Consider the following 27,187-nt stretch of genomic DNA (forward strand, 5'->3'; position numbering starts at 1 on the left):
GAAGATCTCACCATACTTTATTGTTCTGTCCCCCCTCCTTCGCTCTTTCAAAGACGACAGGCAGACAAACTTAAAAGGAAAGAACTTTATCAGTCCTTGGCTCAGACTGGCTGCGAGCCCAAAAATAAACATAAATAAAGTCTCTGGCAAGAAGATAACAGAATGCAAAACAAAACTCTTACAAAACAATTCACTTTTCCAAGTGTCTCCTTGAATCAGGGTTACAGAAAGCCAATCATTTCTCCAAGTGTCTCTCACAAACAAACCACGGCCGATGACTGATGAACATTGACTCCTGCAATCAGGGCATGGCACCATCCATCCTTTTATCACCAGAAGACGACACTAACGAGCCTCAGCTGCATTGTTAATTTTGCATCCCGACTCAACTCACAGCAAACTTCTGCTGAGTCACAACACTTTATTATATACAATACATCAGGGATGTCAAACTCATGTTGTCACGGCAGCATCATGTGACATATCAGGACTTTTTTTCCCCTTCACTAAACCGGTGGGGGGGTTGGGGAGCAGGGACAACATGTGATGCATCTGGGCCACGGGCCACAAATTTGACCCCCCTGAAATACATAGTATTTTCTGTTCACTGTATTTTATATAAATTTATTCTCCAATGGCCTGTCCTGCTCTGGCTTCAGAGTTCTCTTATAATATACTTTACAATGTTTAGTAGATTGAAAGTTTGAGTCCAGTTGCTCCCATACAGTTGCTGCCCTTTAGATACCATGACACTCTTCATTCTAGTTGACCTACCTATTTTTCCTAACTGTTTAACTGTTTAATAAATTTATAGGCCACCCAATCCCGAAGGACTCCGGGCGGCTTACAGAAATACATTTCAAAAATAAAAATTTAAAATAGAGAGAATAAAAACAGATTAAAAGATCACTTCATACACTCAATCTAGGCGGGGCTGGACCTCGTACATGAGGTCAACAGCCCCAGGCCTGCCGGAATAGCCAGGTTTTAGTAGCCTTTCGGAAGGCCGTGAGAGTGGGAAGGGTGCGGATCTCCGGGGGTAGATCGTTCCATAGGGTCGGAGCGGCTACAGAGAAGGCCCTCCCCCGGGGGGTCGCCAGATGACATTGTCTGGTCGATGGTACCCGGAGAAGGCCCACCCTGTGTGATCTTATTGGCCGTTGGGAGGTATGTGGCAGAAGACAGTCTCCTAAGCAGTAAATATACTTCTCCACACAATAGTAGACTGTACCCTTGTCTCAACTTCCTTTTCTAAGAATATATAATGTATTGGGATTAGAAAAAAAATAACTGGAAGTTAAATTTGCTTTATATGTGTCATCTCCCTGCATTGGATAATTTGGACAATATTGTTAATATTATAAGTAATCTTTAAAAAAAAATAAACTGGTTGGGCAGAAAGCTTGATAATGCCGAAGAAAGTTTCCATACCATATCGATCACCACAAAGATCACACAAGTTAAATATAATACATTAATAATTAATTAATAATTAATTATAATACAACATAAATTAATTAACATGACAATTCCATAGAGTCCTATATTTCTTGATAACAGAATATGGTAGAACTAAATGAAAATGATTAAATCAAAGTTTTTGCACTAACATTTTACATCCAAGAGAGAATGCATATTGTAACTCCACACCAGCAGAGAAACCAACTTCCTGCAGACTTGTAAATATTTCTCCATTCACCCATATTTTCTAAACCAGTGGTAGTCAACCTGGTCCCTACCGCCCACTAGTGGGCGTTCCAGCTTTCATGGTGGGCGGTGGGGGTTTGCTGTAACTCTGCTTTATAAATTTTATAAAGTAAAGTTATTTCCCTACTTTATAAATCACCATTATTGTGGAACTGGTGGGCGGTTAGAAAATTTTACTACTAACAGAAATACAAAAGTGGGCGGTAGGTATAAAAAGGTTGACTACCCCTGTTCTAAACTATAACTATGTCACACTATGTTTAAGTGTGTGAGATCAAATAAAATATGCGAACTGGGCTAGCAACTTGATTTTCCCACAGTCAGTGAAAACTGAATAAATAATGCAAAATAATAAGAAATGGACAATGCAGTCTTCAAAAAGAACTGTGCTAACTTATTTCACCTTGTGGAAGCAAAAGTTAATCATTGTACTACAACATGTTAATTTGCTGGCATCAAATATGAATAACTCTGAACCGAGATTAACATGTCAATGCTCTGTACCAAAAATCTGAATTTAGAACAATGGGGCCACAGCAAAACATGAATGACAGCACACATATGATGACATAATCCTGCAAATGCCATAATTGCTTACCCCCCCCCTCCAGACTGTCTGAAATATGAAATCTGCATTTCCCATCATGCACGTCATCACTTTCCAAAGCCCATGAATCTTGATGAGAGCTGTTCTAATGTTTTCATTCTTAGCATTCACTTTAGGCTTACTGGTGGAGTGTATTTTGGGGCACTGAAGAAGAGAGAAAATTATGATCCTTCATAATCTATTACATTATTGCATTGCTTTTAGATATGGAAGTAAAAACATAATTTGTGGACTATCAGAAGGTATAGTTTTCTAATTAAAATTAACTGAATCTGAAAGGAAGCATGTGAAATAAATAATGCTACAGCACTCAGCTGAGAAGAGGAACTACAAGACTTTGTTACAAATCAGGAGGGGAGATCATATAAACACATATTGGCAGACACCTCCCAAAGGCTCCAGGGGGGGAGTGGAGGGGTATTATAATAAGCTTCCAGCAATCAGGCTACACCTTGTAGGCTGAACCTTAGTCTGTTCAAGAAATTCTTCCTTCAACTACTTTTGAAGTACCCCTGAAACACAAAGAGCAGCTGTGTAACTCTGCAGTCTTCCATGTGAAGAAGAAGAGGAATTCTTTTATTAAACCAATAAACTGAAAGGAATGTATTGCAGAAAAGGGAATACAGAAAAAAAAATGTATTCTATAGTTTGATTTCATGTAAAACATACAACTTAAAATAGTAAGAATCAGTTCTCTTATTGTTCTTCTTCTGTATATACTGTATATATTCATAGATTTTCACGGATACATGTACGCAGGTCTTGGCGTATTCGGGTCTTTTCCCATGTAAGATTGAGAGTATCTTAGTGATGTTTTGATGAGGTCCCACTCATCATCTTCAGGCTGGTGCCTTTGGCTTTGTGCTTGTGCGAGCAAAGCGTGATCGGAGCTGCCGTCTTTCTATAAATATTGGTGGGGGTGGGGGTGCTGGCTTTGTTGCTGTAGGCGGATTGGTTGGCTGTGTTGTAACTTCTTGATTAGTTGATGGAGTTGATGTTTGCAGATTAGTGTAACATCCTGTGTGGCTGAGGTACTGGCTGTGTGCCTATTGTTCTTTTGTGATGTAACGACCTGGGTAATGGGCTGTGTGATGACATCTTGAGCTCTATTGTAGTGACAACTTAGGTTACAACGCAAAGGCTCAGGATGTTACAATGCACCCAACCCCCAGGAGGTTGCAGCACAGGACTCGGGATATCAGTTAATGTGTTTGAATAAATGCAAGTCAATACCAGATAAATCATTAATTTTTAAATATACGTTCTGCCATCATAGTTCAAATTAATAATGTTCCTTTCACTCTGAAAGCCCTAAAGGGCTTCCTAATATGTTTCAGTCCTTTGAACATCACATCATGGTGTGAAAAGAAAAAAAAATGTTCCACTTTATGGATCCTTGTACATTAGAATCATTAATGCTCTCTGGGCATCTCCAAAAATGAGCAACTAACAGTGCCCCAAGGAAGTAGTAGATTCAAAGCACTACAACAACTAAGACCAGATCTCTCATTCATTCAGTCCTCCTGACATATTTACTGTATAAAATAGCTTTCTAGTTTTGCAAAATACAAACAAATTTAAATTTAAACAAAATTATACAGGCTACTAATTTTATACTTGGGGTGGCTTTTTTAAAGATTCCAGTTTTGGTATTTCCAATGTGTGTTGTTTCCAAATGTCAGAATGAACTTCCTGGATTTTATTCAACCCAGCCTTTGAGATTGGCCTCAGATAATGCAAAGGTTCATCGCTGCTATTCAGGCTCAGTGAAAATTCAACTTTCAAGTGGACATTTGAAAGGGAAGGAAAACCTCATCCCACACCAAATCACAATACAGGAATAATACTGTCCTTTCTTCCTTAGTTGTTGCCCAGAGATTAGGACTGTGAAGCTCTTTGAACATTTGCTAACTAAATCCATGTTGTTGTTGTTGTTGTTGTTCTTGTTGTTGTTAGTATTAGTAGTGAGTATTGTGATCTATTCCATCCATAATTTTCATGTTTATTTTTTCATATACTACACCAATGAAAGCACAACGTGTAATTCTTACATAAATGTTCTAACCCACTTATTAACATAATGTGTAAAATAGGCATCTCAACATACAGTAGGTAATGCAAGCTATTTTTGTATTTTGCAGAAATAACTTCAGTAAGGTCAAGAATGTCGTGGCACGACATAACCGCGAACGTCAAAAGCGCGCCGACAACACCGCGGCGCTAAAACCGCGATGTCAAAACCGCGCCGACAACAGCGCGCCGACAACAGCGCGCCGACAGAAGCGCGATTTAACTTAAGGTAAGGTTTAGGGTTAGGTTTAGGGTTAGGTTTAGGGTTAGGTTTAGGGTTAGGTTTAGGGTAGGTTTAGGGTAGGTTTAGCGTTAGGTTTAGGGTTAGGTTTAGGGTTATTTTTAGGGTTATGTTACAGCGCGCTTCTGTCAGCGCGCTGTTGTCGGCGCGCTGTTGTCGCACGGTTTTGACGGTGCAGTTTTGTCACCGCGCTTTAGTCACACGCGCTTTAGTCTACCGCGGTTTTGTGGTGGAACCAAGAATGTACACCCAGGAAGGTATATACAACAGCAATTCGAACACCTGCATACCACTCGTCACATTCACCTCCCTTCTTTTTTAATCTTCCACGTTTGAAAATACCAATTGCAAGGAAACGTCTCAGCTTTTGAACTAAATGATGTTGAAGAACATAGGAGTTAGCTCCAAGGAAATATCTTTAAAACTAGTAGGTAACTTTTTAAAGGTCAATGCAGCATTATGCATATCTTAGTGAAAAAGATTAGCCCGCTTCAAGGATAAGGTACATGGATGCTCTAATTTCAATACCAGCTAGCATCCTAAAATGGCCTTCTTCAAAAAAAAAATATGGAGTTCACACAAGGTTCCTCTTCCAAGTAATTATGTGCAGGATTCTTAGGGAGGTCTTTAATTCACTCATGCTCATTTATGTGATTTGCAAGGTTTTCCACTGAATCCCTTCCAATTAAGGTTTTTCATGATCAAAATATAACAATACGAAGCCTTGTTTAAATTAGTGTGTTGTGTTGTGTTTTGTTTGTAAGAGCATATATCTTCCATGCACATACTCAGGTGGCGCAGTGGTTAAATGCAGCACTGCAGGCTACTTCAGCTGACTGCAGTTCTGCAGTTCGGCTGTTCAAATCTCAAGGTTGACTCAGCCTTCCATCCTTCCGAGGTGGGTAAAATGAGGACCCGGATTGTTGTTGGGGGCAATATGCTGACTCTGTAAACCGCTTAGAGAGGGCTGAAAGTCCTATGAAGCGGTATATAAGTCTAATTGCTATTGCTATGTGTGATTCAAAACTTCTATGGACTATGCAACATCAGGGTACAAGTACAGGGTACAGGTTAATGAAATTCACAATACATAGAAAACTATCACATAATGATCTTGTGTGTGGCATCCTCTTCTGGAATGTGGATGGATGGTTCTTTTTTATTCTTTTCAAATAATTCCTAAGGCAGAAAACTCAAAGATGCAGTTTTTCTTTGCATGCAGCCTGTTGCCTGTTCATTGCAGTCATAAACTGATCAATTTCTACCTAGACCTGAAGTGATCCAGTTCAGGGGGGGGGGGGGAATTTGATCCACTTGAATGTTTCAATTGGTCTATCAGAGGTTTCAAATTGAGGCAAGCTTTCAGTTTTTCTAAATATAGAAAATAGAGGGAGGGAAGAAGGGGAGGGGGAGAGGGGAGTGGGGGAGGGGAAAAGGGAGAGGGAGAGATTTAAAGAAGTTTGAATCCATTTAGCATGGACTGAGATGTTCCAGATCAAGATGTAAATGTTACATCTAAATTGAGTGAGATTCCCTCCTGCTTTTAAGACATGCTTTTAAGCTTGCCTCGAGTCTCTGGATGCCAGAAAGAAGTTTTTCTTGTTCTTGGTGGGCCTTCGGCTGGCTGCTTTTGAAACTGAAGGACTTTTAGTAAAAAGTTGGCTCTTTTGCTATTAAACTCCCTCCTGAGACTGGGAAATGTAGATTCTACATCCAGCTAGTAAGAGTCTGTTTTAACAATAATATTTTAGCAAAATTGTTCAGGAAGTGGGATGGATTGTTTATGGATTCCTAAAAGCTTATTCTGAATAAGAAGAGGTCAGTTCAGAACAAGGCCAACTATAGGTATTGAGGGCATCTCAGAAATAAGCCTTGATAAGATCACTTAGGATCTGCTCCCAATCGAACTCAAGAGAATCCTGTATGAAGAAACTGAAAAAACAGCAGAAATCCGTGCCGAAGGTAAACTCCACAGCCACTTGTACTTCTATGCAAACAGGCCTCGGCCCGTGCTGCAATTCCTTGGGCTTTGTCTAGGAACAACTTCCACTGAATTCTGGGGGTCTCCCTTCAAAGAAAAGCTTCTTGGAGGGTATTGATCGTGGACCACCCTTCTGCTTCATTTAGCCTCCTGAGAGGCAAGACTGGCCGTTAGCATCTCTCACCACCGGTGGTGGGATTCAAATAATTTAACAACCGGTTCTCTGCCCTAATGACCATCTGGGTAGGTGGGGCTCGGTGGTCATGTGTCTGTGTGGGCGTGGCCAACTCAAGGTCACTCAGGTTGATGGGCGCTTCGCCTTAGCTGTTACAATGTAATAAGGGTTAACTGGAGAGGCAGTTTCTGTAAGCAGGGCAATAAAGATGAGGCTAGAAACAACACCAGAATGTTTCCCTCCTGCCTTCCTTACAGGATTAGCCCTGTAAAGTGGGGAAAAAAACAAAAGGAGATTTCTTCCAACAACCGGTTCTCTGAACTGCTTAGAAAGTTACCAACCGGTTCTCCCGGATTAGGTGCGAACTGGCTGAATCCCACCACTGCTCACCACCCAGGCTCCCGTGACACCCATCGATCACGGGCTCAGCGAAAAATCCCTTTGGACCTTTGAATGCGCTGTAGCCCCTTAGGGATCGAGCCGCGAAGTGTCTCCGGAACCAAGGCAAGCTCCCTCGATTCGGGACAAGCTTGCTGGCGATCACCGCCGCCCATTCACCCCCAAGGGTTCCTGAGCCGAAGAACTACCGCCCCGCCAGTGCAATAGGCGCGTCTGTCCCTCTCCTAAGCCCCGTGTGTGTGTGTGTGTGTGCGTGTGCGTTGGTGCGTGGGGGTGTTTGCCCCGGCTTTCTTTAGCAAACAGCCGCCCACCAAAGTTAGGAGCCGCGGTGAGGGCGGCGGCAGGAGCAGCAGCAGCAGCAAAGCGAGGCGAGGCGGCGGCGGGGGCAGCAGCAGAGCCGCCAGCGAGGGAAAGTGTTAATCAGGAGGTGCGGAGGTGGGGAGAGAGGCGCGCGCCGTAGCGCAGCTATTCACTCGAACGTCACTCCGGTTACAGCGGGTTAGTGAAGTGACTGGGGCGCCTGGGGACTCGAGCCACTCACCAGCCCGGCTGACTCCAAGTCAGGTATTTCTATAGACCCGGAGCGATGTCTCCATTAGCGCGCGGCTGCTACCGCTGCCGCTCCCTCCTCCAAAGCGAACCGCGGCGGCTGAGGCGGAAAGAGGCGGCCCCCTTTGGCCATGGACAAGCCCTCGCCCGCCGAGCCTAGGCGCAGCCCGGCCTGATCGCAAGTCCGAGGGAAGGCACCACCCGACTTTCTCCGGCTCTGCCTTGTCGCCCCCCTTCCGCCTCCCCACCGACGCCACCACCGCCACAGCCTGTCTTTCTGCAGCCAAAGCCGCCTGGAATAAGAAGGGAACCGCGAGCTGGAGGTGAGAGCCACGGCCGGTGATCAATCATCCCAGCCTTGGCACCGCTGTTTACCGGGGGGGGAAACGGACGCGCGGGGCGGGAGCTGGGAGTGGGGGGAGCGAAAGAAGAGTGTATAACTTTCGTGGGTATCAGGGGAAAGTGGAAGGGGGGGGCGAGAGACAACGAACCGTGTTTGCTGATCTTTGTTATGAAAGTTTGTCGGTTTGAGAGAAGTCCTGGTTTGTCTTCAGCCTGTGGGATTGGGGGAAGTGTTGGTGTAAGGCTCGTGCGCCGGGCGGGGAGGGGGGGAGACTTTTCCAAGTGCCATCCTTTCCTTGCCACCGAGTGGGTTTAATACAGGTTTACTCCCCGTTGCGGGGAACGTAAGGGTTGCCAGCACATTCTTGTGTTGCGTTTTTTTCTAAAGGCAGAGTTACGCCCGGTTGAAATCTAACCCACGGATTCTAAATCTAACCCACTGGAGGGAAGGGGTCCTGTTTTGCTCGGCGGGGACGGTGCGGCGCTCTGCACATGCTCGGGAAGACCCTTCCAGTCTGATTTGGCAGCTCTGGGCTAAGTCTGCCTAGAGAGCGGGACGGAGAAGGAGATCCCAGCTGGCTTTTCGTCGTAAAGGAGATCACCGGGCTGGAGTGGGCTGACGTTATTCAGGGGTTTGCCCCCCGCCGAAGAGGAGCGCAGTCGAGCGGACGGTTTTGCCGCAATGTAAAGCCGCGAAAGAAAGGTAACCGGAGTCCAGGTTGTTAGCCACAACGGTAACGGAACCGCACCTGGTTTTGAGCTAACAGGAATCTTGTTTTGCTTGCAACTCCTCTGTGACATTACAGCCCATTACGCCGCCCTTATGTAAAACATGCAAAAGGCGGACGCCTCAAAACTTCCGCGTGGAGCTGAAGCCGGGGCGGCGGGGGGGGGAAGGGAGGGAGGGAGGGAGGGAGGGAGGGGAGAGAGGTCCAAGAGTCCTGGTGGCCGGGCAGATCTTTAAAAGCAATCGGTGCAATTGGGACGGTTCGCGTCCGAGACACCACCGGCTACTTCAGCATCCTAAGCGAAAGATGCCTCTTCGGGTTTGCGCGCGGGGGGGGGGGTTACATTTAGCCGGACAATACTTCAGAAGTTCCCTCCGGCCTGAAATAAAAACAGTGGGGGAAGGAAGGCAACTTCTCCAAGATTTTATCTTAGTCCTCTTACTCAGCTGGCTTCGTTTGGAGTTATCTACCGTACGTAAATTCAAGATCGCCGCTCTCCTTTGCCCCCCTACCCACCCACCGCCCCCTCCGGCCGCGTCATCTGGAGGCCCCCGAGATGAGAAATGGACAAGAATACCCTATTTCGTAATTTTAATGCCCGCGGTGGACTAATTGCGGAGCGCGATCCGGATTGAAGCCTTTTACATTGAGAACTCGAGGTGGTAAATTTCAGTTAGGGCGAACGGCGGCTGGAATACTCCGGTGCACCTGGCCTTATAAAACAGGCGTTTCTCTTACTATTCTGCGTCTGCCAGCCAGATCGACTCCCCCCCCACCCCCCCACCCCCACCCTCTGACATCTTGCAGAGCAACTGTCTAAACCGCTGGGCCTGTTCCCGTACTGCCTCCAGGTTTCAACTATTCGGGAGTGGGGCAAAAAAAAAAGACACTTAGGGACATCTGGTTTTATGGGGAAAGGGAGTAAATAGAAACATGCGCGCGCAGCGAGATCCTGCAGGCGTACCCACTTTCCCCTGCCTCTTCCTAAGGTAGAGTTGGTTGGATATTTGGAGAATTTTCGCCTTTCTTTAATATCACTTATTCCTTTTGGAATTTATTTATTTTTATATTGTTGTCGCACTGCAGATAGGCGACCTCTTGTGCTGGTGGGGGGGGGGGCTTCATTGGTCTCTCTAGAACTCTTGTGCCTTGCATTAGTTGAGATTTGGTATTTAAGCGAACGCTACCCGCGAAAACGTGCCGCCACACTTTCCCCAGGTAAGATATATTTTTTTTCCCGGAGCTTTGTCTTAACGGGGTGCCATCGCTTGTCGCTATTCCTGCCTCCTCTAAAGGTTGGAGTGAAGGCGAGATGGGCTACGACTCAGGGTAAAAAGCCTAATAGCTGTGGAGGTGATTTTTTTATTTATTTTTTTAATGGAAGCTGGCTGGAGAAAGTAAGGGAGCGCTTCAAAAGCATCAGACTACAGTGCCCATCGTCCCCAGCGGCAGTGTTGAGTATAATGATGAGACTAGAAGTCCTCACATCTGAAAGACTAGACTGGAGAAGGTGACAAATTGTGTGTGGGGGGGAGAGAGACGCTTTACAAGGACTGGTATTCTTAACCCCACAGTAGGACTCGTTCCTGAATTCTTAGCGTTCTTTTAACTTCCTCTGGATAAGACGCGGGTAATTTCCCAGCAGTAGACACCGAAATGTGTCCCTGCCCTCTAAAACTTCAAAAATCGGGCTCCAGCGACTTGACACCCAAGTCAATCTGGTTCAGAAGAAGGTCGCTGCGCTGTAGGCAGAAGCGGGATCGATTTTTAAATCAGCCTCAGAGCCAATTTGGCAGCCAGCGCTTAAGCCACGGGGGTAGAAGAAAGTCACATTCGGCCGCCACTTCGGAGTGAACGACCTCCTTCGGAAATCGGCGGCCAAGATTCCCCTCCGGGACTCTGGAGCAGCGCCTAAAAGAAAGAACTCTTTCGGGACTGGGGAGGGAGGGAGGGCGGCCTTCCTTTAAGCAAACAGAGATATCCAGGAGAGGAAGGCGGTGAGACGCGTCGAGTACCTAAATCGGGGGTTGAAAATCCTCGTTTAAGGTCTCATGGCACCTCCCAGGTCTCTTGTCCGCCCTTCCTCCCTCCTTCCCCTAATTGCAGCGTCAAAGGTTGGGCTACTTTGGCGACCGGAGAAGCTAGGGTGGCCCCTAGCGAACGCAGCGCCTGCGTTCCCACCTAAGACTGGGCTTGGTTTAAGAAGCCTTCCGCGATCGGGGTGAGGGTTGGGGGGTTTCCTCCTCGTCGCAACTGGGCTTCGTGGATTCAAAGCAGCGGTTGAAGTTGAGGCTGCTTTGAATCCACGAAGCCCAGTTGCGACGAGGAGGAAACCCCCCAACCCTCACCCCGAGCGCGGAAGGCTTCTTAAACCAAGCCCAGTCTTAGGTGGGAACGCAGGCGCTGCGTTCGCTAGGGGCCACCCTAGCTTCTCCGGTCGCCAAAGTTGGAAGGATCGCTTCAGGAGCCTCGCGAGGCCTCCCCTGCTGTTTCCCAGGGTAGCCAAATTGGTCCCTCGAACTCCAGTTTCCTTCAGTCGAGCTCATAGAAAAGAACCGGGACGGTTGCGCTTCGCTTTAAGGAAAGTTACCGTCCGTTTGGGGCGCACAGAGTTGGTTTTGGGGAAGTGGGGACCTTTGAGCACCCGGCGAAAGGGAATCCAAAAGAACCCCTTCCATTGGCATCTAGATTCCCTTACTTACTGAGAAGCAAGCCTCTGGCAACCCTTACCCCCCAAATCAAATAATATATACTTCTCGCTGGCTGGCTAGATAGGATGATCTCATGAAACCGACCGGGGTTGAGCTGTTGCGGGCCAAGAGCCCCGGAAAACCGCTTGAAATGATTCAGGAATCGCCAGTGCCTTAAAAAAAAGTGAAAAGTTTCCCTGGAGGAAACGCGGCTTGTCTCCTCTCCCAGAGGAATGCTTCTCTGTGTGCCAACGCCAGTGCCAACCCACTTAACCCTAGCTCTCTGCGGATCTGGTCGTGCTTCGGGTTCCCGCCCCTCCCGCGCCCTCCCTCTCTTCCCTCGAGTTTCTTGTCCGGCACAATCTGGAAAGTTGCCCCCCTGCGCCTTGCAAAGGACGCAGGCTCCTTCCTTCCTTTTTCGGACTGTAGTGTTTTGGAAAGGCCTCCACTTTTGCTACCGCGTAAGATATGAAAATGAAGTGCATCGAGGCCGGCTCATTTGTGGAAGGGAAAGTAAGACCGTCCAGGGACCGAAACCTTATTCTTTAAGGTCCTAAATTCCCCCCCCCTCACCTCCTTTACGCATTCTGGGGAAATCTGTTCAGCTACTCATTGGGTGTATTTATTCTCTCGTAAAAGCAGCCGGGGAAGAAACGGGGAGGGGGTACATAGAAGAAATGGATCCGACACAGCTTCGTTTCCCCTCCGTTTGAAACTCACCTTCAGTCGTTCTTTGCCTCCCCTTCCCCTCGAATGAAGTTGGACTTTGGAATAACGCGGAGAACATGGTGGCTACTTTGGAAGTCAGCCTTTTCAGCGACTTCCTCAATTACGGAGATTTGAAAAAAAAATGTACTGGCTAATGGACGAAATTAAGAGTGCCGGCTCTCCTCCAGGTAAAGGTCACTGCTGGCACGGGGATCCTGCAAGGATCTCTTTTCCAGAGGCGCGCTTGGGATCGGGCCCGTCTTGTTTTTGAAGGGGCCGTTATTGCGAAAACTCGACCTTCCTAGAGCCAAGCTTTTGCCTCGGTAAATTACAGCAATTACGCAGCAGATAGGATTATATGAGGTGTACTGCGGTCTCCAGATAGTCATCCATCACCCTCAATCGAGCTGTCAGAGCGGGCAGATTCGTCCCTGGGAGGCACCAAGTCTTCCAGCTGGGGAGAAGAAGGGAACATCGTCATTAATTAGAGTGTGACCCTGGGGCTATTCACATGTCTGAACCCAGGCAAGCTCTCTGAGCAAGTCTGCACTTCTGCCCTCCCCTCCCTCCACCCCAGCTGCCCTCCCCACTACAAATACACCAGGAGGCTTGCAAAACTCCCCAGGAGCTGATTAGTTGCCCACTGCAAGATCTCCAAGCCCAAGAAATAAATTTTGAAAGGATGATTTCTTTCTCCTGCCCTTCCTCTCCCAAAGCACACACACCATAACCTGGAGGAGAGGTGGGGTGCCTGGATCTTACCGTGGAGGCCTAAGCAAGAGGGAGAAGAGTGGGGAGGGGGGGTAAAGGAGAAGGAGTGTGTGCTTCCAAGATTCCTTTTATCCTTGCAAGAATTTCTCACTCTCACCTCTGAAACTAGAACTTGCTCTACCAATTTGCAGAATGGAGCGGTTGACCTTGAGTTTCAAGAAAAAGGACAGCCACATAGTATTTAGTTATTTTTCATTTCTGTCAAAAAGAAGGGAATGTGTTTGTGGGATAAATGCATCTCCTTTTTTTGCAGCAATCCCCTAGGTTTGGGATGAGGAAGGTGTGTGTTTGACACCAAAGTGTCTTAAACTGGGCCTCGCCTAAAAGGTTCAGACAAATTATCTTGGATTTAGAATCCCTGTGCCACTGTTAAATGACTTTAGGCTCAATAAAAAAATGGCATTTAACCCTGCTAAGGTTCCTTAATAGGCTTCCTGAACGGACCATTTTATATTCAGCCCTTAAGTTACATTCATCCAAGTGTAAGGAAGTGGTGATGATTTAAGGGCATCTTTGTATATCTGCTCACTTGGAAATAAATGGTCATTTAAATAAAGGATTACTTTAGGATTAATAATAAACAGGATGGGAATAAATGTTGGGGTAGGGAAAGGCAAGTAATGTCTTGCATATATCTCTCTCTCTACTCACCTCCAGTTGCTGAGATGCCATTCCCTCCCCCCCCCCCCGCCACACACACACACACACACTTTTATCTTGAACACTCTTCCAAAACTTCATGGGTTGACCCAAAATGACTCTCAAACTTTTTTTAAAAAATCTGGGATGTAAATCCAGGCAAGCATCAGTTCCTAAGCATCCATGCTCAGTAATACAAACAAAATCCCCAAATGTTCATTGTGTAGGACTCCAGTCTAAGAATCACCAAATGCTTTAAAAAATCTAGGGATGGTCTTTTGAACTCCTGCCTCCTGGGTTCTCCTATTGAAGTATTCAGCAATAGAAAAAAATTCCAACTCTATTAAAATTAATTAGGCATTTGGCTGTTGACATCAGTGAAGCTTTTCTGTAGCAATGGTGTTAATGATTTAACCTTACAGGGAAATCCAGAGGGCTTGGACAATTATTCTCATTAAATGTGAAAATACTGTACAAACAATTAAACACTTAAATGTTTTTAATATTCAGATTAAAAAGGCCTAGCAAGAGGCTTGAGAACAATTGCCAGTGTTGGATTTTGCTAAATATTTAGCATTCAAACCAATTAAACTTGGACACAGATTACATACATTAGGCATGTTTTGAGTTTATAGTAGGGTGATTTTTCTCTTTTAGCATTCTTTGTGTGGCTGTAACATCTGATCTAATGCTTCCACCTTTTCCTGCTTCTCACTCCCCAGTTCCACTTTGGGTATGTTACAAGTCTTAGCCAGATCAGACAGAAGCATTGCAGGTGCCTCTGTGCAGTATAAGTTTGAAAAATTGGGTTCAGTTTCCCATCACTATCATGGATTAAGCATCTGGTTGGTTCTAATATAAGCATTGCCAAATTGTTAATTTGGGGGGCTCACCAACCCGCCACCACCACCCTATGGTTCTGTGTTTGAAGAGTTTTCCATGCTTACTAATATAAAATTCTGAAAGCTTAAATCACAGGGCTTTGTTTGGAAGGGAGAATAATGCTACTTTTTGTTTATTAATATATTCTGGTTTTTTGGAATGGTCAGGTGGAATTCTAGAGCTGTGGTGAATGTCACCTAGATTTAGGTGGCGCAGAACTGGACTTTGCAAAACAGAATAGATGGTGAGCCTTCACTCTATCAGAGAGACAGAGGAAAACATCCTTATTTTTTTGATTGCTTCTCAACATCATTCCAAGCATCATTCCAAGCATCATGTCAAGGATGTGAAAGATTATAGAAAGATATGAAGAATCCCAAAACAAGAGTAATAAAGTGATTTCCATCAACCCAGCTGATAATTTATGCTTGTGATAAATAAATCAAAGAAGGACTTATCAATATAAGGAGCAGGCACAATAGCCTAGAAAACCAGTTCTAAAAGACCCACTTGCAGCTCTTGGATATGCGTGTCTTGCAATAAGAACTGAACACTTACTAGTGGCAGTAAGTATTTCATCAGAGCCTCACTTACACATGGACCAGCACTTACTTACACTGGACCAGTGCAAAGATACTGGTCAGAGCGAGTGGCACTAAAGAAATCACTGTATCAACTCCCAAGTCTCTTTCTCCATCTGGCATCTACCCACAAGCATCGCCTTTTGCTTACGGGGTCTGGATGATAACACTGTCCTACCTTGCGGGGGTCAATGTTTGTACACCAAATGCTTTTGACTACTGGGCAAAAATGCCACCAGTACTTCGAAGAATTGGCTAAAAGCTGCGGATCAGTATATCAGACTTGAGCAAAGGTAGTAGTTCCGTCCTTCCATAAACAGAACACAGAATTCCTTACCACCTGACGTCTTTTAGATCAGGGGTCCCCAACCTTGTCAACTTTAAGACTTGTGGGCTTCAACTCTCAGAATTCCTCAGCCAGCAAAGCAAAGCTTTGGGGGGCCAGCAAAACAAAGCTTTCTGGGAGTTGAAGTCCCCAAGTCTTAAAGTTGAAAAGCTTGGAGAGTCCTATTTTAGATAACCCCCTCCACCCGCCCACCCCCACCCCAAAAGTGCCTTTTTAAACAATTCCCTCTCTCCTAAAACAGCGAGAAGAGAGGAAAGGCTGCTCTGAACAGGGGCGGCGAGAGCTGTGGCTAATGGGCTCATAGGATCGGAGGCGAGGGCGCGCTGGGAGAGCAGTGGGGGTCTCCTCTCGGTGCGCTCGGCTGTCAGCGTCGGGGCTGCTTTCAACTGTTGATTTAAAGACGTTGCTGGCTCGCGTCCCTCGTCGGCCTCGTTTGTAAGCGGGACTGATGACTACAGGGCGGGGAGGGAGAAGCGGCAGGCAGCTGCTCATTAATTAATTTCTAATTAAAAGTGCTTACCACCCTTCAGTGATCCCACGCACGCGGGGAGGGGGGGGAGGGCTGGGGAGTCCGAGCGTAACGTAAATTCCTCTTGCTCCGAAGTCTTTTTTTGGGGAGGGGGGAGCTTCGCCCTAGTGCGGCTCCCTCGGGACGCCCACAGACTTCGGCCCCGTCGAATTTGGGCCTCGTTGCAGTGACCCACGGGCGAGACGGTCGCCCCTCCAAGAAAGCGAACTTTTGAGCTGTTCTGCGCTGCCTTGGAGTAAATCGCAGTTACCCCAAAGGGGGGAACCAAAACACAAACGAAACAGACGAACCGGGGGAAGGTCCTGCGCGGTCTTTCCTGGCGTCAGGTGTTACTGGGACTGGACCTGCGGATGGAGAGACGGGTCATTTTCGCCACCACCGCCGCTCCCCGCCTTCCGGAGCCTGTGGGTGGGCAAAATATGTAGTGCGGGTAAGTAAGGCAGGCATGGTGTTTATATCAGGGCGCCATTTGCCCGGCTTCTTAGGCAGTTCTTCTTTACAACTGTGATTTGCATTTGTGTGCCGGCGGGAGGGGAGGGGGGGAAATACATCCATGCCACTTTTTTTTTAATTTAAAAAAAATTGCAACGTCAGTAGAAAAATTCAGCGCATTTCTTTTGTACTTGGTACTCTTAAGGCCCCTGGAAGCCCGAGTTATTCACACATCTGGACCAGAAGTTACAGTAAGCCTGCCTCCCACTCTCCCAGACCCAACACTTCCGCTGCTGCTTCCAGAACCTCGAGAGCCCTCCAGTTGCCATGTCCTACCCGCAGTTTGGATACCCTTATTCATCTGCACCCCAGGTAAGACCAGCCTTACAGAGAGCATAGCCAAATATTGCGCAGGAATTCCCCTCCCCCCCTCCAAAATTCCCCACTAAAGGTAAACATGGAAAAGTTGATTTTTTTTTCCTTTCTACAAAGCAATATAATATATGAAAGTAAGTTTCACTGAAATTTAAAAAAAAACAACCACTTAAATCCAGGACTGCAGGATAAAAATGTGGAAGCTGAAAACAAAAATCATTTCCACCTTGATAATTATATTTTATGAATGGAATGCCTTTGAAGTCAGTGAGTCTTACTTCTGAGTAAGATCGCCCATCAATCCAAAATAAAGTTCAGTTGGAAACAATCTATGGGTGGTGGGTGGAGAGGACTGTGAACGTTAAGAGACAAGAGGTAAACTTTTTGGGAGGGAAACTGCACTGTAACAGCCCAATCCCATTTATCTACTCAGTGTTAAGTCCTGCTTAGTCCTCAGTGAAGTCGAATCCTAAGTAAATGTGTAAGAAGTTTGATTCTCACAGTATTCAGCGCCAACAGGAAAACAGACCAGTTGGGCTTCCAGCTGAATTCCATTCATTTCTCCTTGCAGATGGGCAGAAAGGAAGGCTCGGTCAATCCATATGATTGAGCACCTGGGAAAGAAAGGGTTGGGTGGATTAAGCAGACCCACAAAAAACCCACTGGGCAGGCAATTCTGCTTCAGATCCACCAAAATCAGTCTCCGGTGGAAAGGCTTTCTGCATCTTTAGATTAAGCAATCTATTGCTCCAGGCAAGCAGGTGGCTTCAATGGTCCTTGAATCCTGGAATGGCTGTTATAACAATTATTAAATGATTTTCACCAAGGGCCTGGAAGCGTATTTCCCAGAAGAACTCAGGAGCTTTTATTTAAGGTGAACATGATATGAAGAAGGCCCAAGAGTCAGCCCAGAGTCTCTAGGGAGTGGGCGGCATACAAATGCTAATAAACCTTGAAACCTTGAAGAGTAATATTCGGCCAGTATCCGTATAAACAGTTTTCTCCTTGATATATAAACTGATATATAAAATACTTATTCCAGCCAGATCAATTCTTTCACTGGTTTCTTCTAAGGGTTGTAGAGAGCAGCTATATACTCCATGCACACTTTTCTTCATAGCCAGATTAGATTTTGCCCCTAAGAACAATCATCTGATAATTAACCCACTGAGCTGAGTAGGACATATTGCTGTATCTGAGCAGCTATGCACAGTGATCTTTGAGAGTTCAAACTATTGCTGGGATTGGATTCTGTAGATCAGTGTTTCTCAACCTTGGCAACTTGAAGATGTCCAGACTTCAACTCCCAGAATTCCCCAGCCAGCATTCACTGGCTGGGGAATTCTGGGAGTTGAAGTCCGGACATCTTCAAGTAGCCAAGGTTGAGAAACACTGCTGTAGATGACCACTTTCCTATTTCTTTCATTTGAGTGGAAGAACATTCTTTTACCCTAGATGAGATGATGTTAACTCTAAAACCCCAGGATTGGACATGTATACATGCCTATCCTGAGGGCAGAAAAGGGAGAAGAACAAGTTTATTCCAGGTGTATTAACTTTGAGAAACTGCAAAATAATTTTATCTTGAAATCTTGAAATCAGTGGCAATGTTTGCTCCAGAACTAAGTTCTGTGATTCGGCATAACCAGCCTCATTGACTAACCAGGTCTCTCTCCTTTTCACTATCCCGTTCTTTCTTCCTTCTAGTTCCTGATGACCACCAACTCCTTATCCACTTGCTGTGAGACCAGTGGTAGGTCCTTGGCAGACTCAGGAGCAGCCCCCTCCACTCAGACCCCTGTCTACTGTCCAGTATATGAGAGCAGGCTTCTGGCCACAGCGAGGCATGAACTCAATTCAGCAGCTGCTCTGGGAGTCTACGGGAATCCCTACACAAACACTCAAGGCTATGGCAATTATGTCACTTATGGGACAGAGGCATCTGCTTTCTATTCCTTGGTAAGTCTCTGGCGCTGCTATGCCCTGAATTTTCTCAAGGCAAGTAACAACTCCTACCTGCTATTCTTAAGAGACTTAGTAAACCATTTCAGGAAACCTAGATTGGACATCAGTCTAGCTTACCTAGATCTCAAGATCAGCCTCTAGGGCTGGGATGGAAGCTCGATCTTAGAAAGTAAACCTCCAGCTCAAAAGTGAACTGAGTTAGCATTAAAAAAAGATAGAAATTTGGGGTAACAGAACAGTTTACCCCCTCTACAGCCAGTGGTTCAGATATTTTTCCTCGACCTGGGGAACACTTGGAGAAAACTGATGTCCATCACACTTGGAGGACACCTGATGGGGGAAGGTTAATGGGGTTGGGCAATCTTCCCCAATCCAATTACATGCAGGTATGGATGGAAACCCACAGTCAGCTACAGACATTCTTTTTTATTTATTTATTTGTTTATTTATTTATTTATTTATTTATTTATTTATTTATTTATTTATTTATTTATTTATTTATTTTGTTACATAGACAATACATACCTACAACAATGAAAAAAACAAAAACAAAAAACAAAACAGAAAGAAAAACCCATCATCACATATAGCATGTCATTTGGTTACCAGTGTTTTAACATTTATCATTCTTATACATTTATTATTTCATTTAATAGGCTATAATATACAGTTTGGGTTGCTTTGTTTACCATCCCTTCCTCCTGTTATAACACCGTCTTATTTTCCCTTTCTTTTCTCCCTTCCTCCCTTCTCTACTTTCTTCCTTCCTGCTCTCCCTTCCCTTCCTTCTTCCTGTACCTTTCTTCTACTCCTGCTCTTCCTCATCCCCTTCCTACCCTCTCTCCTCCTCTTTCTCTCCTTTCCATGCTCCTCTCCTTACCTCTTTCTTTTCACCCTCTCTCCCTTCTCTACTTTCTTCCTTTCTCCTTTCTTTCTCCTTCCTTCTTCCCTTACCTCTCCTTTGCTCCTACTCTTCATCTTTCCCTTCCTACCCTCTCTCCTTCCTTTTCTCTCCCTTCCATCTTCCTTTCCTTTCCCTTTCCTTTCTCCCTCCCTCCCTTCTCTACTTTCCTCCTTCCTCCTCTCCTTCCCCTTCCTTCTTCCCGTGCCTTTCTCCTACTCCTACTTTTCCTCTTCCCCTTTCTACCCTCTCTCCTCCTCTTTCTCTCCTTTCCATCCCACCTCTTTCTTCTTTCCCCCATCTTCCTTTCATTCTCTCCTCCTTTCTTTTTCTACTATTATTGGTGTGTCTATTTTAAATCTCAGTTTATGTTTCCTTGGGATGGTACTTCCGCCAACCCAAATATAATTTAGTATCATTTCTTATTCCCTTACCTTTGCTAATCTATCCTAACTATATTTCCCCCCCCCCCCCACAGACACACTTCATCAGCTACAGACATTCTAATATAATCAGTGGCTGGTAACCACAGATGAATGCATGTGAAAACATACGATCCTCCTTACACCCCACACTACACTGCATTGCACTGCACACATTTATACAGCAATTTCTATCCTGCAGTCCTGATGCATATTCATCACAATCTTCTATATCACATGCTGAACTCCTTCCACTGAGCTGGCAAAAGAATCTAGTCTGCTGAAAATTAATTTTAATTTTAGAACAAAGTTGGAGCCTGATACCTCCACTGCTGTTGGAAGTTTCATTTGCTTAACCTTCAGCTTCAACCTGGTTCAGAACTGCGATTTAGAATTTCAGGTTCCAAAGAAGAGTAAATCTGGGGATTCGTGGCTTGATAGAGAGCTAGAATTTCCTGGGAAAACTGGAAATTGTGTTAATCTCTTAATTCGTGGAAGGAAATTGCAAGTCAGTGTGAATAGTACTGTGCTCAGTGAAGGGCAAGCAGGGTGTGTGTGTGAGAGAGAGAGAGGGGGGAGGGAGAGAGGGAGAGGGAGAGGGAGGGAGGGAGGGGGAGGGAGGGGGAGAGAGAGAGAGAGAGAGAGAGAGAGAGAGAGAGAGAGAGAGAGAGAGAGAGAGAGAGAGAGAGAGAGAGAGAGAGAGATCCTTCTTCATACCCAAACAAATACACTTAGAACGATCCAACCTTCTAGATCTATTTCTAAAATGGTCTACTATGATGTTTTCAATTTCAAGATCATTTGCCTATGCTTAATGATTTACTGCATTGATAGCAATCTGTTTTGAACCCCTGAATGATATAATGCATACAATTAATTCTTAAGTACAAGGGTGTGGGTTTGATTTGGAAAAATACCCATTACATACCTGTTTTTTTTTTTAATAAACAGGCATGAGTTTGGGCTGGTAATCAGTATGGAATTTTCTAGCTAGGGGGGGGAAAAATACTCTTATTTTTTGCTGTCTTGTTCTCATCTATGTCTTCCTTGTGAGGAAGAAGATATTCCTCCCTGCTTTGCTTTGCTTTGCTTTGCTTTCCCATTCCTGGCAGGGAAAGGGGTGAGCTAATGGGGCCATCCTTGGTTTTCCTGTTCTAGAATAGCTTTGATTCGAAGGATGGGAGTGGATCTGCGCATGCGGGCATTACCCAGGCGGCTGCTTACTATCCCTACGATCACACACTCAGTCAGTATCAATATGACAGGTAAGAAACAAACAGCTATTAATTGCCAGGCAAGACAAGGGGGCGGGGGGGGGGGTGTTGATGGAGGACGCTGGCTGTTTGCTCCCCCATTGGGTTTAAAGACAACTCTTAACTGTATGTCTTTGTGGGAGTGGATATCACCGTTTATAAACGTGGAGCAGTTATGCTAAATCTCTGAATGCTTGAATGTTGACCTGGATGAGTAATATCCGGAGTAGCAGGAGCCCGAGGTGGCGAAGTGGTTAGGGTGCAGTACTGCAGGCCACTTCAGCTGACTGTTATCTGCAGTTCAGCGGTTCTAATCTCACCGGCTCAAGGTTGACTCAGCCTTCCATCCTTCCGAGGTGGGTGAAATGAGGACCCAGACTGTGGGGGGCGATATGCTGACTCTGTAAACCGCTTAGAGAGGGCTGAAAGCCCTATGAAGCGGTATATAAGTCTAACTGCTAACTGCTGCTGCTACTGGTGCATGCAAAATATATTAAGCTAAAATACAGGCTATTATTCTGAGATGAGGAAACATTTCGCTGACTTCTGCTTTCTCAGGTCTTCTTGTATTCTAGCCTACAGCTGAGAGGTCATTTGTGCAGATGGGATTACTCATCCCCTGATAGGTGTAGCCCCCCCCCCCCCATTAAGTGTTACGAATGGATTTCCCACCCTGTGAAAAGCCCAGGCTTTCAGCTATGGGAATGTTTGCCCTAGCGGTGATGGAGAGTAATGGCTGAAAACTGTATTAGTAGCAGTAGTAGTAGTAGCAGTTAGACTTATATACCGCTTCATAGGGCTTTCAGCTCTCTCTAAGCGGTTTACAGAGTCAGCATATTGCCCCCACAGTCTGGGTCCTCATTTCACCCACCTCGGAAGGATGGAAGGCTGAGTCAACCTTGAGCCGGTGAGATTTGAACCGCTGAACTGCTGCTAACAGTCAGCTGAAATGGCTGCAGTACTGCACTCTAACCACTGCGCCACCTCGGCTCATCATTTGATCACATCCCCCCCCCCTCCACTATGGACATTTAGAAAATCCATTATCATAATTGCATCTACAGATGTAGGGGTCATAATGGACCTGCCTTAAAAGGTTTGATAAGGGTTTGAAATGCTGTCAATCAAAAGGGGCAGTATCCCATTGCTCAGCATAGGATATACAAAAAAGTTATATATGCACTGATGTAGCCAAGTAATGTTTGTTGCCTATGTGAACGTATGTGCATATGACTTTAAAGTGACCCTATTTACTTAATTAAAAAAAAAAAATCTCAGTCCTGTGTATGACAGATGAAAAGACCTGGAGGATTCCATTCAGTTCACCCACACATCCACTTCCAATGGCTACAGGAATATCATCTTCAAAAAGTCCCACTGCATTTATTTACCACGATCATTGTTCACACACTTCCCAGGGAATTGAGGTTTACTTCTGAACATGCATGCATTGGTTTTTGCTACACGCAGTCCAAGAAGGAAGCCAGAGAAAGCAAATCCTTAATGGAAACTACTTGCAGAATTCCAGAGAGTTACTTGTGTATCTTCCCAGTCTTCATTTCCATATAGACATTTTTATTGTCTGTAGTCACAAACCCACAACTTTCTCCTAATCTCTTTATCCCTCTGGCCTTACAACTCTTGTTTTTAAATTAGCAATAGCAGTTAGACTTATATACCGCTTCATAGGGCTTTCAGCCCTCTCTAAGCGGTTTACAGAGTCAGCATATCGCCCCCAACAACAATCCGGGTCCTCATTTTACCCACCTCGGAAGGATGGAAGGCTGAGTCAACCCTGAGCCGGTGAGATTTGAACAGCCGAACTGCAGAACTGCAGTCAGCTGAAGTAGCCTGCAGTGCTGCATTTAACCACTGCACCACCTCGGCTCTAAATTCCTATTTATATTTTTTTTTTTGAGGTGAATACCTCACTGATCACACAAAGATCAATCTCTCACTGATCAAGAGCCAGATCTACCTTGGGTAATGAGTTGACCATGTTGAGTCTATATCCATGGAAGATTTAAGGATCTGCACAGGCGCTATGAAATAACAGCTTCTGCGGGGTATCTCTGAGTCCAGCACAAAATAATATTTTGAAGTTCACGCCTGAAAGTTTTAGAGCACCTGAGCTTTCCACAGATTAGACAGGGAACCTGTGAACATGGTAGTCATCCAATGACAATAGAAGTAGGCTTTGATTATGGAAGAAAGCCTTGGTTCCACCACCCCCATCCCCCCAGTGATTGAATCCCTGTCTAGTTGTTCCCCCCTTCAGAATTTTGCAGTCTTTAAAGTCTATGAACAAACAAATATTTTAAAGAGATTGTAAGGTGGTATTAGCTTTAAATCTAGGTATGTCCCTCATTTTGGTCAATCAGCATTGATTTAATTATAGTTTTCTCTTCGTGATTTATGATCCTTTCCTTCCCTCGACTGCTTCCCATGCATAAATCGCATTTTTACACCCGAGCATTTCACGCTTCACAACTGGCACCTGAATGTGTGAACTTGCTCTAAGAATCAATCCTTAATTCATCCCTATGTATACTTCCCTCTTTCTTTCAGAGGCAGATTTCCAAATATTTCCCATGAATCCAGATAAAGTTGACACCGCCACCCCGCTTTTAACATCATGTTAAACAAACCTTTTTTTTTATCTTTGATCTCGTTATTGCTTGTTTTCTAAAAGAACAAGTGCCAAGAATCCCCGCTTCCACTGTTTCAACCTTTTAAGCCCAGTGGGTACAGGTGACCTTTCCTTAGATGATGTATATTAAATATTCAGGCATAGTTCCAATGCCTGTGTGTGTATGTGTGTCTGTGTGTGTACATGAGAATGAGAGTATTTTGCCACTAATAAAAGGAAATATTTTTATTACCATTGCATGCAGAGGTTACTCAGAGGTCTTTACTAGAGAGAAGGAGCACCCCAAAAGGGATATTTTTTCTGACGCATTCCTTTTACATTAACTGTATACTAATTCCTCCCAAAGGCCAAATTTCTTTGGCAAACCATCTAGCAATAGCAATAGTAGATTTTTATATACCGCTTCATAGGGCTTTCAGCCCTCTCTAAGCGGTTTACAGAGTCAGCATATTGCCCCCAACAACAATCCGGGTCCTCATTTTACCCACCTCGGAAGGATGGAAGGCTGAGTCAACCCTGAGCCGGTGAGATTTGAACCGCTGAACTGCTGATCCCTGCAGTGCTGCATTTAACCACTGCGCCACCTTGGCTCTTTAGTCTGCTGTAGTCTGATCCATCCTTCCCTGAGGAATCTGTACTGAATACAGTGATACTTTCAAATCGCCCTGCCCTTCATCCCCCAGCAAACTCCAGAGTTCAGGCACATGCCTCTACAGAGTGCAATAGTTTATTGGATAAATCTTGAGTACTTACAGGTCTTATCCTCTGAGTGAACGATTCGTGAGCTAGAAAAATCTAGATTCCATGAGCAGCAGTGGGAACATTCTCCCCAGTCAGAATAAAAGGTAGCTCTATTAAGCACCCGTCCTCTCTTTCTCACACTTTGCAACCACAGATATAGCACCATGGATGGAGGGACGCGGAGGAAAAACGCCACTCGGGAAACAACCAGCACCCTGAAGGCCTGGCTGCAGGAACACCGCAAGAACCCTTACCCAACGAAAGGCGAGAAGATCATGCTGGCCATCATCACCAAAATGACCCTGACACAGGTTTCCACCTGGTTTGCCAACGCCCGGAGGAGGCTCAAGAAGGAGAACAAAATGACATGGCCCCCAAGGAACAAATGTGCTGATGAGAAAAGACCCTATGAGGAGGAGGAGGAGGAGGACGAGGAGGGAGAAGGTCAAGGGGAGAACCTAAAGAATGAGAAAGTCGAGGGTATCTCCTAACCATTCTTTAGAATACTGCAAGCTTATACTTTTTTCTTCCTATATTAGCTTTGCTGACCCAGGGATCCACTGGATTAGAATGGCATGTTGACCTGGCATGGTGGCAACCATAGTCCTGTACATTTGGAGGCATCAGTTTGGGGAATGCTTCCTGACATCTTCTGCTCACCATAGCAAATTGGAATATGCAGTATATACGCAATATCTGTTCCTGGGATTGTGCACATAACTATTGGGGAACACTTGGACAGGGTATCCTAGAAAAAATATCTGTGAAGGGACACTCTAGATTATATTTGATAATAGAAGGATAAATTTCCCTCTTAACAGGCAATAGCCTCGCAGTTGCATTGCACAAACCAACACCCTTAACAACTCAGTGGCTGTATTCACACATGCTTTAAACCTAATTTCCGAGTTAATCCATGTTTCCCACAGCCCCACAAACTAACCTGATGTGCTGAGGCACTATACCAACACCACCAAAACAAATTAACCATGATTAACACTAAACAAATCTAAACTAAATCTTTTGCAATCAAGGTGTAAATCCATCCACTACCTCATAAGCAAATGCACTTTTTTTAAGAGCAGCAAATAGTTCTTGAATCCAATAATTCTTTAGAAGGCGTGATTTATAGCCAGTTCTGTATAGCATCCTTTGGGAAACTGGTATTCTCAGCTGTGCAACGATGGGAATGTACTTATCTGGGAATGAAAGTTGTGTGCCAAGCTTAATCTGGCAGGGGGAGAGATAGGTATCAAATAATTGTTTCAACTGTTACTCCTCCAAGCCTGGGAGCTGACTTGGAGATGTAAAATTACACACGCAAGAGGAAAAGCGTGGTAGATATAAATAGTTTTGAAGTATTTGTTACTTCCAACTAGAGTGAATACCTCAAATGCATGCCTCCATTTTAAACGTTGCCTAAAGCTTTGCGACTTTAGCAAGTGACTACTAGCTTACGTTCCCTAGTAACCAGTTCAAAATAGTGACTGACCATTCGCCAGTTAGACTCGGAGGAAAACCCCAAAGCGTTGAGACCAGGGGTTCTTGGGAATGATTTGTGCCAGGCTCTCTTAAACAAGAGGCACTGCGTTCAGCAAATACTAGATAACACGTGAATGAGTTAAGCAGCGTTTCCCCTCTTCTATTCTTCCCAGAGCCCTCCGGGAAGGAAGACAAAGAGCTGGGCCTAAGCGACCTCGACGACTACGACCCACTGGAGTCGGAAAGCTCGGAGGGCGAGCTGAAGACTCAACCCTTCGGCCACGCGGAAAGCAACGCGTGCGCCAACGAGCCAAGGAAGGAACCCATCCTGGTGACGGGCGCGGCCTCGCTGGAAAGCCCCCTCGACAGGGCCAAGAGCTGCCTCAAGGAGCCCGGCTCGGGGCCGGAAGGCTGCGAGGCGACGGAGCTGCTGGACGCCAGGCAGAGGAGCTGCGAGGCCAAGCCGTGTTACCAGCCCCAGCCGCCGCCCCTCGAAGGCGGCGGGAAGCCGAGGATCTGGTCCCTAGCGCACACGGCCACCTCGCTCAACCAGGCGGAGTACCCCTCGTGCATGCTGAAGCGCCAGCAGGGGGCGGCGAGCGGCGTCGGGGCGGCGCAGGCGGCCAGCGTCCTGGAGAGACCCCCGAAGGATTCTCCCGTGGCCAACCTCAGGAACTGGGTGGACGGCGTGTTCCACGACCCTCTCTTCAGACACAGTACTCTCAACCAGGCCTTGAACAGCACCACAGTGTCTTGGGCTACCACCAAAGGCTCCCTCTTGGAGACGGGGGCCTTGGGGCGCTCGCTGGGGGCCAAGGGGCAGCTGGCCGGCCTGGCTGGGCCTCAGGACTCCGGCAAAGACTTCTTGGCTTTTCCCAAAGCGGGCAGCAAAATGTTCTGCTCTTAACGACCGAGCCCCCGTCCCGTCCCGTCCCGTCCGCCTCCCTGGATGTCAAGGTTGGCGGGGTGGGTGGGTGGGTGGGTAGGCAAGGCGAGGAAAGACTCGGACCTGGCGGACCCA

The 27,187-nt window shown here is 45.8% G+C and overlaps 1 protein-coding gene across 1 annotated transcript; it reads left to right on the forward strand.

The window, feature by feature from the left end:
• The first annotated feature begins 16,704 nt into the window (after positions 1–16,704).
• Positions 16,705–27,073, forward strand: IRX4 (iroquois homeobox 4). The gene is made up of 5 exons (XM_032220288.1): positions 16,705–16,749; positions 18,460–18,711; positions 21,199–21,305; positions 24,839–25,164; positions 26,340–27,073. Exons 1-5 carry the CDS (start codon positions 16,705–16,707, stop codon positions 27,071–27,073), a joined length of 1,464 nt encoding a protein of 487 aa, XP_032076179.1.
• Positions 27,074–27,187: the final 114 nt, after the last annotated feature.

Source organism: Thamnophis elegans, chromosome 6 (genome assembly GCF_009769535.1).
Source record: "Thamnophis elegans isolate rThaEle1 chromosome 6, rThaEle1.pri, whole genome shotgun sequence".
NCBI lineage: Eukaryota > Metazoa > Chordata > Lepidosauria > Squamata > Colubridae > Thamnophis > Thamnophis elegans.